This window comes from Phaethon aethereus (assembly GCF_964289735.1).
Source record: "Phaethon aethereus genome assembly, chromosome: 7".
Lineage (NCBI taxonomy): Eukaryota > Metazoa > Chordata > Aves > Phaethontiformes > Phaethontidae > Phaethon > Phaethon aethereus.
The window spans coordinates 21721078-21733897 of NC_138583.1; the positions used below are offsets into that span (position 1 = coordinate 21721078).

The following is a 12820-nucleotide window of genomic DNA, read 5'->3' on the forward strand; positions in this document are numbered from 1 at the left end:
TACTTTCACTTGAAGTAAACATGATACTTTCACACTGAACAAAAAATTAAAAGTAGCTCAGCTTTCCCTTTTCTCAATAGGTTAGGGACAGGACAGACATTAGGCATATTTAACTGTTCCTAGTTTAAGCCATACAGTAATTTAATGTCAATGCAACGATGTGCATGAATGTGGTTTTCTTCTCAAAAATCTACCCATTTTTTCCCCCTTAAGATTTCCTTACATAGCACACTAGCACCTTGAAAACAGACCCAATGTAGTACTTGGGTTTGCTACAAATAATCCAATCCTTCCTTCCTTAGAAGAAAATGGATATTAGAACTTACCTGACTGTTAGGAAGACTGACATTTTCCCTGTCTAGAGAACAGGTTATGACTTGTAACTTTTGTATATGCTCCAATTATGTCTCTGGCCAAAAGTGATGTTTAGTAAAATACAGTGAAACCATCCCTGCTCTGAACAACTAACCCCTCAGTCTCTGTCAAGGTATAAAATTTTAAGTGCTAACAGGGAACTAGAAGGTTTTGACATCAATTACAGTGAGACCCATGAACATTTCACAGGATTTCAGTTATCAGTCCACAACCTGCGACAAACATAACAGTTACTGTAACCTCAGTAGTAAGAAATATTGTACAAAGCAATTGCCAGCAGGACTGTAACCGAACTGATGATTATGGTGTAAATGGGTTTTCCCTAATATAGTAAGTTTTCCACACTTATCAGCTGTTGGTCATCTCAATATTCTGCCAGGCTTTCCATTTTTTGTGATTAAACTTCCATGGCAGTAGAATTACTTCCCAAGTTAATTAGTGATGTAAATTACACTGCGTATGCTAGATACTGGCAACAATGAAAGCACCAACATTAAAACAAAATTCTCACTACTGAAAGTGTCATAAAATGATTTTGATGCACTTGTCAGTACAAGTGAATCTCTCACGCTGACCACTATCATCTCTTGTTTTTTTATGTGTCCTGGTTTCAGCTGGGCTAGTGTTAATTTTTCTTCCTAGTAGCTGGAATAGTGCTGCGTTTTGGATTTAGTATGAGAATAAAGTTGATAGCATACTGATGTTTTAGTTGTTGCTATGTAGTGCTTACATTAGTCAAGGACTTTTTGGCTTTTCATGCCCTGCCAGTGAGTAGCTGGGAGGGGGCACAGCTGATCCAAACTGGCCAAAGGGATATTCCATACCATATGATGTCATGCTCAATATATAAACTGCGGGGACTTGGCCAGGGGCACTGTGGCATCAGTCAGCGGGTGGTGAGCAATTGTATTGTGCATAACTTGTTTTGTATATTATCATTGTTACTATTATTTTTCTCTTCCCTTGCTGTCCTGTTAAACTGTCTGTATATCAACCCACGAGTTTTACCTTTCCCCCCCCCCCCCCCGATTCTCCTCCCCATCCCGTGGCAGCGGGGGGCAGCAGGAAGGAGTGAGCAAGTGGCTGCGTGGTGCTTAGCTGCTAGCTGGGGTTAAACCATGACATGATGGTACACGGTGTGCCCCACGACCATTCAAGTAACATACCAAAAATCGAGGAAGAAGTTCTTGGAATTTCACAGAAATCAAGTAAGTCTTACAACCCATGGCAACATCCATGGCTCTTACTGCAATTAAAAGTCAGTGTGTATTCCTCATTCCATTTATATTAAGATTTCTTTCAAAGAAAAGGTGCTGATACTTTGTTTTGTTTCATCTATGAGGTAGACGGCACTTTCATATAAATAGTGTAAATCAGAAATTAAGTTAGCTCTGAGCCTGCAACAAGCGCTGCACCACTGACTGCTCAAGTCAATTATTAAATCATGAATACAAAATAATTCCTAATTTTAAAAGACAAACAGTAAGTCTTTGAAAGGAGAGTGGTGGCTGAGTGCACAGACAGGTGCCTTCCCTTGACAAAGGTTAGCGGAATTCTGGCTTTAGCCTCCAGACACCTTCACCATTTGGGCTCCTATGGAAGGTGCAGAGATTACGGAGAAGTTCTCTAAATACACAGGACTGTGCCACTGGCAGTTTGGACTCAAATTCGTGCAGTATTTCCTGAGTGCTAGCCTCGCCATCCATGCGGGCCTGGAACGCTATAAAGTTACGCACATCCACGAGCAGTTCATCGTATTCTGTTGAAGCCAAGCCTGGAGCGAGTGCTTGCTGAGGATTCTCATCTCCCTCATTTCCTGTCCGTTGTGGTAAAATAAAGTGGTTTCTTGCCCTCATCTTAGCTAATAAAGATGAGGAGTCTAGTGCACTAGATGACGATTCTCCAGATTTTCCATCAAAGTGCCCATTGGAACTACACTTCTTTACATTTTCTTTCTTTATTGTATCTGCATCCTGCAAATAAACATACAGACTATGGAGAAAGTTGGATTTTGAGATCCACAGAAACTGTTAAACAAAATCTGCCTGCTGTTTAGACTTAAACAACAAACCTGAATACTCAGAAGCTGGTCATCTGAAATACACAGTAAGGGAGGCAGTATGTTCTGGTCTCAAGTTTAGAACTCAGAAAGCAAAAGAAAAGCATGGCTGGTCTTGAGACAGATAACCAGACCATGTTGCAATTTGTGACTGCTGTATCTAATTAGACTTCATCAAGATGCCATATCGAAACATGAAAAATCAAATTTATGGATGACTAAAAATTCTGGAATTCTACATAATCATACAACAAATGGGTATGAGACATCTACAGTATAAATCAGATTTGTTGCATAAATCAGAACATTTTATATATATCAGCTATTAAGTGAGAAATATTAGATTGTGTCTCTTACCTTGCACTTCTTTGCAGGTGATGCACAAGCAGAATGTGAAGAGAGCAGCATGGGGTTTCTTTTTTGACCAAAGCGACTCCTAAAAAACCCACAAAAGAATTAACTTGGTAAGACATCCTCAAAATAATTAGGATAGTTTTGCCAAAGACAGGGACTGGGTTTGTGTTTTAGGGTTCTCAAGAGGCCCCCACCAAACTCTCTCCTCTCTGCGCAACAATAATGCTTTCTTTGTACTTCAGATTGGACTTCCTAGGCTTGTAACATGCCTTCATGTCTTTATTAAATATAAAGCATGAAACTCCACTTTGATACATGTTACTGCAAACACCAAGTGCAAAACAAGATAAATCCATAGCATCCTAAAGAACTCTTCTATTTTTGGTAAAAGCAGTGCGAGAACTGAACTTACTTTAGTCCAGATGGTGCACCTGAAAGACCACTCATGCCTGTCCAGGTTGGCACACCAGAAGCAGCTCCTAAACATCGCTGTCTAGAGACTTTTAAGGCTCTTAAAGCATCCTGGGCTACTCTGTTTGCTTCTGCTTCCACCAGCACATGATCTGCACTGGAAGCTTCTATAATGGCATCATGCTTCATAACACTGTGTACCCCTAAAAACCAGAAGATACAAGAAAAGGTTAAGGAGGACATCTGTTAAATTTACATGTTTATCTATAAAATTACATATTCACCATTTAAGTGAATCACACAATCACATTTTTCCTTTTTCAGGTTGATTATATTCAGCATTTCAGTATAGCCATTTCTAATAAGAGACATTCCCCCCCCCCCCCCCTCAGATAAGCAATCAGTTTGACAGCAAACCACTTCTGGTGTGCTGATGAAGTCATTATTCACAAAAGACTTGGCAATTATGTGGGCAAATCGATCATTTCTGTTGTTGTGGACAGGACAGACAGAAGCGAAACTCTTGTGTAAATGAAGGTTGGTTACATCCTTATTTCCAGAAGAAATACTGCATTACTTCTGTATCCAGGCCTGCAGATCTCTCTGAAAAGTCTGTGTCAACGTAATTAGCACATTCATAACCAGAGCATTTCAATAATGAACATTTTCACGTTTTCACATTACATTTACAGTAAGAGAATAGATAAAATAACGTTTTGTATTGTAGCTCCAACCATCAGAGTAACAGAACTGCTCCTTCCCTCACTTGCATAAGTTTAAGTAGTCTGACACTGTTGAGCAGCTAAATGACAAGTTACCTGACTTTTTGAAAAGTTTCTCCAAGACGTAATCATCATTTTTCTTTGAGTCTTCCTCCTTCTCTTCACTGTTCTCCCTTCTGTATCGCTTTTGTTTCACTAGATGAGGAATGCGCTCTCCTTCAAATCTAGCATCTTTGTGATGTTTCTTCTTAGACTTATCTTTGTGGCTCTCATGTGACAGCATATCCACCCTGTGCTTTGTTTTTGAGGTACATTTATAATGATTATTATCTAATTGCCCATCTTCAGTTTTAGCAACCCGCTTTTCCCAAGAGCCAGCTGCACCACATGTCAGGCTAAAATTGTCCTTGATATTTGCATTAGCTGCTCCATGTACTTCATCAGCCACCATGGTGTTCAGACATTTGGCATTCTCTGAAGACCCTGCATCACCTGGCAATGACTGGGACATAGGTTTGTCAACTCTTTCCAAGCTTTCCTCCTTGCTTTTATTCAATGAATTCATATTAGTAGCAGCTTGTGCATTACTTTTTGCATAGCTATTTTGGTCAAAGGCTTCCAAATTTCCTTTAGTTTCCTCACTTGTCTCTATTGCTTTAGAAGAAGAATTTGTCATGTGGGTGGTTGAGCAGGAATTGCATGACTTGCTGTACTTCGGTGAGCTGCCTTCTGTAAGATGGAGACCACCTTTACAAGTGTCATTATCAGGTGGCTTTTCAAGTTTCTGTTTCAATTGGTGTTTTGGGACTTGAACATCTGAGCCAGTACCTAAGGGATGAATGAAGTTAGTATCTATTTATCAAACACTTTAAACATTTTTTTCTTTTAAACAAATAGAAAAAAAAGTGTGTACCTGCAAAAATTGCACTTGTTTCTGTCCCCTGAGACACATCTGGGCTGCTCAGAGTAAAAAGCTCATAAAGGTCATTGGATTTGAAAAAGCGCCTCTGCTTAGGGTCTTTCAGCACTCTGTTTGTTAAAAACTGTTTGAAGATTTGTCTAAAAAAGAAACAAAGTACTTTGTGCATGAAACAATGTCTAGCTATGTTTAAGTACTGAATACAGTACTTAAACAGAAAACTATGTAAGCACAAATGTTACCCTGCAGAACAATTAAGCAGTGGGAAGATGATGTTAGTTTCCAAAAGACAATCTTGAGTTAGTAACTTTCAAACAACCAGCTAAATTGTTAAACACGGGGATTTATTGTTTTGCAACAACCCCATAACACAACAGGTAACCACCATTCTGAAGTGTCCTATGAGGCATCTCTTAACTAAGCAATAAATAACTTCACAGCTAGAATTCTTTTTTGTCCATTAAAGTTGAAAAGCTCACATATATTACAATAAAACTATCAGAATACTCCTGAAAGAAAAACACGAGCTTGTTAAAATGACAACATTTTAATGGTTCAATTGGTTGGAGGAATCAAAAGCAGCAGAGTAGGCCAGTCTGATGGTGACTGGATGACAACCACTGAAAAGGGAAATCAGGCTTGTGGTTGAGAAAGGATAAAAGAGTCCATCTGCAGAGGACCGAAAAGAAAAATTTGGGGGAGAACTAAGCTGCAAAAAGTCTTCTAGTATTGACAAATCTACTTCTATGCCATGTTTGTACGACATAGCTTTTGATTGCAAGTTCTAGGCACTATTTTCCTGTACAAAAAAAATACATCCCTAAATAAAGCTGGAAATCAGTTCTCAAGAAGTGTTTTTATCATGGTTTTGGCTCTGCTGGCATTAAGCAGGGAAACTATTTTTAAATCTAATTGGCAAAACAAAGTTTAAACATAGGTGCCAGCTACTGTAGTGTACTCATCAGAAGACTTCAAAGTCTTTAAGAATTAACTGAGCTTCATAGCTTCCTGCAAAGATGATCACATATTTGCACAGGGGAAAACATGGGCAAAGAGAAAAGACAACTTGCTTAAAGTTCAAAGTCCATTGCACTGTTCTGGAAATAAATGAATTTCTGATGGCTGTCCTAACCCTTAGAGCCCACTTCCTTGATGTGGTCAGTGTTGTTCAAACAGAAGTATGCCAGAGGGACGCAAGCCAACCAACAGCGGATGCTTTGTGTCCATGTGGTAAAACAGATTAAAAAAGGCACTCAATAAGTGTGGGCATTTCATTATTTACAGCTTTTCATTCATCTCCATTTTCAAAGGGGATATTCCAGTTCTATAGAGTAATGCCTAGTCAGAGGATTCCCAGGTACATTCATCTGGAACTCATGTGAGTGAAGCTAACTACTGAGAAAGCTGAATGCGAAAGCAAAACAAAAAGACTTCATTGATTTCAAAACGCAAGCACTTTAAGGCTTTAGCTACATTTTGGAATAAATAATGTGAATATAACTGGTGATTCTTGGGATTTAATTCTTTCACTCTGGAATGATTTGGGAATAAAATCAAATTGGGTTTGCAGAATAAACAGATGTTTGTACCACATACATCTTTATATATACTAAGTACAATATAAAAAACTTGTTGATTTCAGTTTGCATTTCAGACTCATTGAGTCTCATGTTCTGAGTAAGGGGCTAATTTTTTCTTGTCTATGCCTCATACTTCTTCATTTAAGGTGAATTTTGGATGTGCTGGACACAGCTGCTGGAACAGATTGATGAGGTATATTTAGCATGTGGGTCCTGGAGCTAGAGAGGCAGCAGCAGCACAACCCTGCAGCTGGGAGTATAATATTAGAAGGCGGCCCATTTCTCAGCAGAAATTTTTAGAAGTTTTCCATGACCAAGGTTGGGGGTTACAAGCCATGCGTGGACATGCACAGCTATGTCACTCTTACACCACCTCAGATTTGCTACAAACATTTTCTTGAGCATATGGCTGTGTCCAAGGAATCTTTCTGACTGACCTGTGGTATATCTTCTCTTCAATAGTACCTGCAGTGAGAAGCCTATACACAGTCACCTGTTTCTTTTGGCCTATTCTCCAAGCACGTTCCCGAGCCTGGAACACAAAAGGTTTGGTTGTCAGACATAGACTCTTAGACACGTGTTTGACAGGGAGCTATCGGTACCACTGTTTGAAACCTAATTGGGATATTTAACAAATAGTTCAAGTAGTTACATAGCTGTGGTATTTCTACAGCATTAGGACAACTAACAGCAGGAGAGGAAAATAATTTAGAAAGTCTACATGTCTAAAAAGAAAAGTCTCCAATTGTACCAACAAACCTATGCAAAAAACCTCAAAAATAATTATGTTAAAATTAGAATTCCTATCTAGGATATATACTTTATATAACTTACTCCAAAAGGGCTCTATTTCACAACAGAGCTTTAATATACACATCTTTAATATACACATTTAATATACACTTGGAACTTTTCTTCTTTTTCTTAATGTTTTAAAAAAGTTCTTAAAGTTTTCCTACAAACGTCTTGAACCAACCGCTAAAACAGACCACTCAGGGTCAGACTACACATCTCAGAGCTATGTAGGATTTCCATCAAAAGTAGTTTTTTCCTCCCAAACATTTAAGCCCCATATACTGTTAAGGGATCTGATAACCCAGAGTCTCATCACATCGTCAGATAAAGAACAACTTCTTTAAGGTATTGGCTTAACAGCAGCTTCTAAGGGCATAGCTACATATTGTTATTTAATGACAAAGCCAATTGAAGCCACGCTCGTTCTCCTTTTCTTACCCTGCATTGCAGCCATGAACAGTCATGCCTGTTCAAGAGCTTGCACAGCTGTACTCTCCCTTCAGACACATCTAGTTTGTTTGCTTATTTATTTAAAAACACCAGGCCATTTCAACTGTTTGTTTGGCTACACTCTAAATACACCATACGAATTGACAATATTGAAGAGTGGTAAGGTGTAACAGCATAAAGGGGATGTGGTGGGAACCACTTAAATCAGCTCTGCCACAAGAGTAATCATAATGTGGAACTGCACCCTAAGCAACCATTGCTGGGAACAGGAACTTAGGGAGGAGCATCATAGTGCTTTAACATTATTTGAGGAGATAAATGTCATTCCATCTTCAGTTTTATTTCAGATTAGCTGGTAAATGGAATGTAATGAACCAAACTCACCTGTGTGTCTGTACTGGGATTCCAGTCAGGATCATAAATAATAACCCGGTCAGCACCAGTCAAGTTAACTCCAATGCCACCAACACGAGTTGTTAAAAGAAAAATAAATATGGATTTGTCCTATAACACAAGAGAGAATTTACTAAAGCAAGAAGAATTACTGAAGATATTTTTATTTCCTGGATTGTTATATTATCAGCATTATTTGCAAAGATGCAAATTCCTCCAAGAGAAGGAATACATTTCCTTGTTTGCCTAATATCTCTTTTGACAAATACAAGTAGTTAGTTCTAAATTTCTTTTACTGTTATCCAATAAAATCTCTTTCCCTGTTTCCAACTATGTTTTTTTTCTTAGCAGAAAACCCAACTTAAGTGTGAAAGTGATGGCTTTTTTCCCCTCTCACAAAGGAAGCGGTTTCATTTGCCTGAACTCCCCATTTCTGTGTCTTAAACCTGAAGTAGTATATTTATAAAGAGACCAAAAAGGAATGCAAGAACTCAACCATACTCACTAATAGGCACTAGTGTGTGGGATGCAACATCTCACCTCATTATATCTTGTTATAAGGGGCTGTCTGGAAGCTATTGTTGTGGTCCCATCCATCCTGAGGTAGGAATAGTTTCTGTCTCTCACAAAGACTTCAAGTATCTGCAGCATCTGTTGTGATGGAAAAAATTTAATGAAATCCAGACATGAAGACTGAGCAACTGACTGATCAAGTCATAAGAACTTCTGGTACTAACTGCAGTGCCAGTCAAACAAACAAGATGACAACCAAATATTTCTGAATCTTAAATGAGCAGAAAATTAATTAACTTAGGTAATTGGGAAAAAAAAAAAGTTATTTCACTGCTGAATGCATGAGTGGAATGTTTGTGCTTGGTTTGGGAAGTCCAGAGCCATGGTCTCAAGACCATTAACCAGGTAAATGGTGCAGCATTCCAAGGGAATCCATAGAAGCAAGACAAAATTGTGAATACATAGGGAAAACAAATTAAGGTCACTGTCCATGCTACTGGCCCAAAGCACACAGCTCTGAGAATTAGAAGTGCACATGCACTAAAGAGAGCAAGCAAACTGAGTACCAATTCTATCCTGAAGCTACATAGTAGATACAATAAATACATCACCACTGCTTCACCCTGGTATTATATGCGATACAAGCTTTGACCCAGTATATTGAATTTGGGCAACACTGCTACAACACTGTGTCATTCCAGTAAAGCTTACTGAGCTTAGTAACTGGTCTCCAATTATTCCAAAGACAGTAGTCATTTTGGTTTGTGTGTGGGTTTTGGTTTTTTTTTTTTTTTTTTTTTTCCTTAAATAAATGTTAATTATCTGAGAAGGACACTACAGATGGTGGTTCTAATTACAAGTCTTACTGGGACACACACACACGCACCTTTTTTAGTTTTAACAAAAACTAAAAACAATTAGCTCATCTTACCTGTCTTGACTGAGTAAAAAACAACACTCTGTGACCTTGCTTGTGCCATATTTTCAGCAAGGATTCTACCACTATCATTTTTCCAGAACGCTTCCAATATCCAAATTGATCTTGTTCCTCCACTTCAGCATCTGGTACACCCTTCAAAATCCTGGGACCACCAGAGAAGAGGTCAGGGTGGTTGCAAATCTTTCTCAAAGCTACTAGTCCTGAGAAAATCTAAAGGATATATGAGAAAAATACTTTTATTTTCTTGCCAAATACTTGTATCTATATGGGTTGTGGTTGAGAAAAAACAAAGAGCAATGGATTGATTCAGTCATCATCAAGAAATTTGTTTTTTATAGTGGTTTGCTCTTCAGAGAAGCCAATGGACGCTAATACTCATTTCATGGAAAGTTTTAGGAAAAATCAGTACAAGAGAAGGTCAATGAAATTTTATGTTCTGGTGACAACGTTAAGAGAATTCTGCAACAATTTCCACATTAGCAAAAGCAGTCCCCAGCTGTAATTCACAGTCAAATTTTTCGTACTCAAAAATAAAAATTCCACTGAGTTTGTTACTTGAAATTGTGTCCTTCCTTCCAACCCCCACCATGCTAGCAGGTAACTTAAGACAGACCTTGAGGATAACAAATATATCCTCCAGAATGCATGGTAACAAAGAACAGATGAATAAACATATTTAAACAAACATATGAAATTGAAAATTACCACTTTTGATGCCATGTTAGAAGGGTTCTGTTCAGTTACTCATTCAATAATATTACAAGTGTTTCTTAGTCTTCTGATACAATGGGCACTCGTAAAAATGAACTATCTTGAAACAGCAAATCCCTCAATCTTCTATCACTACTAGTTGGATGAGCCTGCTCATAATTTATGGTTTGTTTGTACAATGGGGTTTTTGTTTTTCAGCTGGGATTCGCTGCTGTCATCACAAAACATCCAATAAAAGCGCTGACATTTATTGTTCAACATTTTTAGAACTCCAGCAAATATGACAGCCTATTCTGTAACATCTTAGAGAAATTTCTGCAGATAGTCCTGTACAAGCCACCTTTTGAAGATCAAGTTCCTTAAAATAATTTTCATTGGGATAACTAAAATGGCTAGGAGCTTGAAAAAACTTGTCCACTATACCTTTGCAAGATCCAGAAAAATAAAAATGTCAAAACAGTGATAAGGTCAATATCTGCTTGGTATGGCACTGCAATATACATGGCTGTACTGACCATACAACTAACTAGAGCCACTGGGAGTGAGGGGAGAAGCGATTTCACAGTTCACAAGACAAGGAAACATGTAGTAAATTACACATTATAACCAAGACTTCCTCTCTTACAAACAAACATCCATATCCTGGAGCTAAAATGGGAGTGAAAAACATCCACTGCACGGATACAAAAGTCAAATGGACCAATGTGTGCATTGCTCACAGGGAATACAGCAGATATTTGAAACTGTATTTCAATTACTGCTGTCATGCTGGCCACAGCAATATCGACACTTACATTGGGAGGATGGAGGCAAAAGAAGTTGAAGTGACTAGTAAGACAATAACATGGATGCTTCCTATTTGCTGTGCTCTATGTTAAGACTCTGAATTCATCAACCGTTGCATCATGATGTTATCATAACTGAACTGTACTCTCAGGACAAATTACTCTTCCTTTGCTTCACTTTTGCAATTGGATAAAAGCATGCATACAGTTACCTATAGCGGGTCATCCAACAAGCCATAATTTGTTCCCAAGATCATAAATATATTGCAAAGCCCATTCCATTCCTACTTTTATCTGGTCGTGCCACTACGTATGGTCACTAACTCTACATATTCCATGGAACATTTCTGAGAAAAAAAGCAGACATCCACAAAAGCAGAACTAAGATCAGTGTGTTTTTTTCCCTTTCTGCTCAGAATCCAGCTAGAAGAATGCAAAGGTCAGTCCATGACTTTATCCATCAAACTCTACCTGTCATTAACATTAATTAATGCCAACCTGCATGTCTCCATTGAGAATCTGGTAAACCTCTTTAGAGTTGATGAAATTTTGATAGACTTGACGCTGCTCATTTGTCAAACGGCAAAAGAGGACCTACAAAAACAAACAAACAAGCCACTCAAGCCCAACCTGTAAACTCCAAATAGAGTGAATTTTAAGGTTTTAGAATGTGCTACAATGAAGCTTCACAGATGTCTGACATACTGAAATACTAAGTAAAAAAGAAACTGCATAGAAATCATTAGAAATAAAAAACTTAGAATTTTTAAAGAATTAACGTAATCATTAAGAAAGGTTTAATGAATTTTTCTGTGCCCTTTCCCAGTTGTTATTTTTTCCCCTCAAATTTCTTTAGCTTTGGAAATGCTGCCATTTTCCAGTTTTAATGAGGTAACTGTGCAATATTAGCATTCCCTCAAAGCTGTGTTTATAGGAAACGCTTCCCGTTGTGTGTCTGTAATGTCCCTTACAACTTGCAAATTCCTGGTACCTCATGGGAAGGTTAGCATACGTAATCTGTTCTGTCATTACCCTTTGTGAGCAAATAATGATTCTTCAAATGGTCTGGTGAGCTAAAATGGAACAAAATCACTTCCTCGCATCCCGCAAGGCACCCAACATTACCCCATAAGTGAAACTTGTGTAACACCCTGTGATTGACAAGAAAAAAAATCAAGTTTGTTTAGTCTGTTTATGATTGCATTATTTAGATTAAGTAGCCCAGACTCTTTAAAGCATATAGAAATTCAAAATTTGATTAAAAAAGATCATTAGACTGCACAGCAGAAACCAAGTTTGACATACTCATTCATTACGTACCTTTCCGCACTATCTTACAAAGACTAGTGTGTCTACTTTTCTTTTAGAGGGAGAAGACAGGAAGGCGTGAGGAGAGGACAAGAAAGCCTGAAGCACTGAAATCTGAGTGACAGAAGAATCTAATAATTACTACAAGCAAATATTTGTAGGAAGTTCAGTCACTTAAATAATCCTTCCAACCTCCTCTACTTTGAATCAAAATGTTTCCTAAAAAATATCCCACCTCTTTGTAGAGCAAAAAAGTTTTACATCAAAAGGTTACTATTTTGGAAACTTATTAGAACGTACAGGTTAGCTTGCAATATGAACAACTGCCATCAAGTATTTCTCTACTATTTGCTGCCCAAATTAACCTTTTTGCAGCAGGAAACAATGTTAAAGTGTCCAAGAGATGCACCATAGGAAAGACTCCACAGACAACTCATGTGTATGCACCTGTGACCTAGGCGGACAGTATTAAGCAGACCTGACTACACTTCATATATTCTTTGTT

General features: G+C 38.1%; 1 protein-coding gene across 1 annotated transcript in view; it reads right to left on the reverse strand.

Moving 5' to 3' along the window:
• Positions 1-1919: 1919 nt before the first annotated feature.
• The window catches only part of ERCC6 (ERCC excision repair 6, chromatin remodeling factor), a gene marked incomplete at both ends in the record, with an annotated part of 45910 nt that continues 35009 nt past the window's right edge, over positions 1920-12820 (reverse strand). The window contains 10 exon segments of the mRNA XM_082002464.1: positions 1920-2348; positions 2792-2870; positions 3201-3402; positions 4018-4749; positions 4835-4980; positions 6858-6952; positions 8050-8169; positions 8599-8709; positions 9503-9721; positions 11506-11601. Of these exon segments, the coding sequence (XP_081858590.1) occupies positions 1920-2348; positions 2792-2870; positions 3201-3402; positions 4018-4749; positions 4835-4980; positions 6858-6952; positions 8050-8169; positions 8599-8709; positions 9503-9721; positions 11506-11601 (2229 nt within the window).